Below are 3,090 nucleotides of genomic sequence, written 5' to 3'. Positions count from 1 at the left end.
GAGCCTGAGAGAGCAGCCGCGTGCAGCAGGCAGCCGCCCCGGCACAACGCGATCGGCCAACTTCGGGGAAGCATTTTGTTACTTAACGGAGACATCCTGGCAACCAAAACCCGAGCAGCAAACTGCAGCGAGCGCCTTGAGAAGAGCCAAGCGTCTAACCCGAGCACGGATCCTCCGGGGATCGGAGGACACCTTCATAGAAAGAAGGAGCACGCAATAACTCCGAGGATGAACTTTGGCAGAACGGGCAGGATATAACGCGATTTATGCAAAGGGGAGTTGTGCAAGGTCCCCCCCGCGCAGCCCCGTCAGCGCACCAAGACCCGGCCACCGCAACCGCTCCTTGGAACAGCCGGTGTCCTCTCTCCCTTCCAATGCACTTCAACTTCTGACCTTCATCCCCGCTGAGCCATTCACCCCCGGCACCCCCCAGCTCCTCCAGCTCGCAGGGCTCGCACAGAGGCGTCCTCCTGCCTCTCGTGTCGCCGGGGCCAGATTAGGTAATCACGAGAGTTTCTTCTGGCTTCGCCACTTCTAAATCTACATCAGGTCTTACTCTAATCCCCCTCTTCTCCCGAGCAAAGATGGACAAGCTGAGGTGTTTTCACACTGCAAACACCAGTCCCCCAGAGATAAGAACAAATCCCACCAAACCGGCTTTCACTTCCAGCCCATACCGGCTGCGAGCCAGGTTTCTGCAGGCGACCAGATAACCTAAATCCCCCCAGTGCCACCGGGATCCCCCCCTGGAGACAGTCACTGGGGCTGCGACCCCCTCCACGGCAGCTCCGGTCCCCGCGACCCCGCCGGTTACGGAGCGGTCCGGCACGCCGGCAGCTGCCAGCACCCAGATCTAGGCCAGCCCCATGCCGCCTCCCCACGGACATTTCATGGCTTCACGTCTGGAACTCAGCCTGGGTTTAATCTTAACGCACACTGATAAACGATAGCGCCGGACTTGGCAAGGCGCACGGCCGACATCACCTGGGGTGTTAAATATCGCGCTGCTTCCAGTCGCAGGTTCGGCATCCCGGAGAGCGGGACTAAACCACCCGTTTCGTGGGCACAGCCAGGAGCCCTAAAGGAACGACCAACCTCCCCGAGACCTCTCGGCACAGGGACCGCGCAGCCATCGCTGGAAACACGTTTTCCTTTCAGCGTGCAGCAAGGCTTGAAATTTCACCTACCGCTGGCGTGCCGGCAGCCACCCACCAGATCAGCAGGGGAAGGCACAAGCGCATAAACTTCAGCCTAAACTTCCAAGGCTCAGGCTAGGTTTTTTAAATTAGCTGTTTATTATGCCATGGGCTTTAACACTTCTCAGATAGTTAATGAAACATGCTGATGTTCTGAATCCTGTTCCTCAGTGCTTAATCTGCGATGGCGACAGCAGCACAGCCTCGGGCAAAGCAACCGAGCACAGGGCAGCTTATACCCAGAGGACGAGACTGAGCACCTTAAAACATTAGCAACCCAAAATAGCTGGCAAAAATCAAGATCAGACATACCAGATATGTAAGATCGTCCATTACAGTCTTCTATATCCATCTTTAAGGTACTTTGCTGAAAGAGAAAGCAGAGCTCAGTCAGAGTTAGCCTCCAGAAGCTGCTCGGGCTCTCCTCCAGTAAAACTGCCCAACAGCTTCTCGGAGCAGACGAGTTACTCACCCCACGCTCCTTTAACGCTGCTTTGCAGCCCTGGGCTTAACACCGTCAACACCGACTTCACCATCAGCCCCCCTCGACTACACCGATCCTCCCCACCCGAGTGGCGCTTTCCAGGCCCTTTCCAAGAGGAAAGAGCACGCCAACGCCAGCAGCAAGCGGTGGTCCCGGCAGCGAAGCTGCGACGCTGTGGGTGGACGAACGCCACGGTAAACACGGAGGGTTTCATCCCTCCGCACGCAGACCACCACCGCCGCAGCTCCGCGGCGCGCACGGGAAACGGCGTTGGCCCTTAAAGCCAAAGCTGGGACACTCGGAGCGGGCAGAGATGGGAGAAGAGCAGCTGCCAGCTCCCCTGGGACAGCCGAGAGCTGGAGAGTCAGCGGCCCAGACGGACAGACGGCCACTGCCGCAGCCCCGGGCAGCGAGGTGTGCCGGCAATTCGCTTCTCCCTCTCCGGCGAGGGGCCGCTGCTGGGAACCGAACTGCTTCTCCCACCCCTGCTCGCGCCCGACGTGGCAGCGGGGAGATGAAGCCTCGAGCGCGGGACGCGCGTAGCCAAAGCACTCGGCTTCATTTTATCAATGAAAAGAGTCGGGGTCCCGGGCAACGGGACCGAACGCTAACGCAGCACGCTGTGCCGAGCAGCCTCGCAACAGCCGTTCCGAGGGCCACACCAAAATAAAAGGGGGGTCTGCCTTATATTTTGCTGCTCAGCACCCCACGGAGATAATGAACGTTTTATACATTCAAATGGCTTTTATTTGTCAATTACACTGGCTGTTTAAAAAACAAAATGAGCCCAGTTTTAGAAACAGGAGTTTTGCTGTTAGAGCTGGCTCTAATTGGCAGTTGATAGGGTCGGAAACGCAGCGTTTGCTGCAGAGAACAATTTAAAAAAAAGTGATAATTTGTGGAGATGAATCGTCTCCTCGAAAAGGAAAATCAACGTGATTTGCAGAGCGTGAGCACACACAAGCAGCAGCAACGCTGCTCTTTTCCCCCTGTTTCTCGAGCAGCCGGCACGCTGCAGACGGCGAGGCTTTCTGGGGGACCCTGGTACCTTTGCCGAGCTGAAAGAAATCGGTCGCTCCCTTCTGACAGTGCCCCTTTTAAAAGCAGGTTTTTAACAATAACCGCGTCTTGAACAAACCGAGTTGTACGAGTCTTGCTCCCGGCAACGCACCACTCCAGATAAGTACAGATGTGGACAAGGCACATTAGGCCGGGCTTATCACCCCATCGGACCCGACTACTTGCTTGACGTTCATTAAGAAGAAACGCTCTCGCCGTGCTCCACTTAACTGCAGGCCTCACACGGGGGCTCGCTGGTTTTGGGGAGGCTTTCACCAGCTGGGCGCCAGTTTACACCCAGTCCAGCCCAGCAGTACCCTCCGGCAGGTCCCACCCAGGGTCTTTTGCCAG

The 3,090-nt window shown here is 56.9% G+C and overlaps 1 protein-coding gene across 1 annotated transcript in view; it reads right to left on the bottom strand.

Annotated features, from left to right (window-relative positions):
• Window positions 1-1,561, bottom strand: part of LOC103917172 (zinc finger protein Eos-like) — a gene marked incomplete at its 3' end in the record, with an annotated part of 13,156 nt that extends 11,595 nt beyond the window's left edge. Inside the window, exon 1 of the mRNA XM_009324280.1 lies at window positions 1,509-1,561. Within this exon, the coding sequence (XP_009322555.1) occupies window positions 1,509-1,548 (40 nt within the window). The remainder of the gene's footprint in view (window positions 1-1,508) is intronic.
• Window positions 1,562-3,090: the final 1,529 nt, after the last annotated feature.

Source organism: Pygoscelis adeliae, unplaced genomic scaffold (genome assembly GCF_000699105.1).
Source record: "Pygoscelis adeliae isolate BGI_AS28 unplaced genomic scaffold, ASM69910v1 Scaffold905, whole genome shotgun sequence".
In the NCBI taxonomy this organism is placed as follows: domain Eukaryota; kingdom Metazoa; phylum Chordata; class Aves; order Sphenisciformes; family Spheniscidae; genus Pygoscelis; species Pygoscelis adeliae.
Note: the sequence above shows the minus strand (reverse complement) of the source record. Positions and strands in the feature narration are given on the sequence as shown.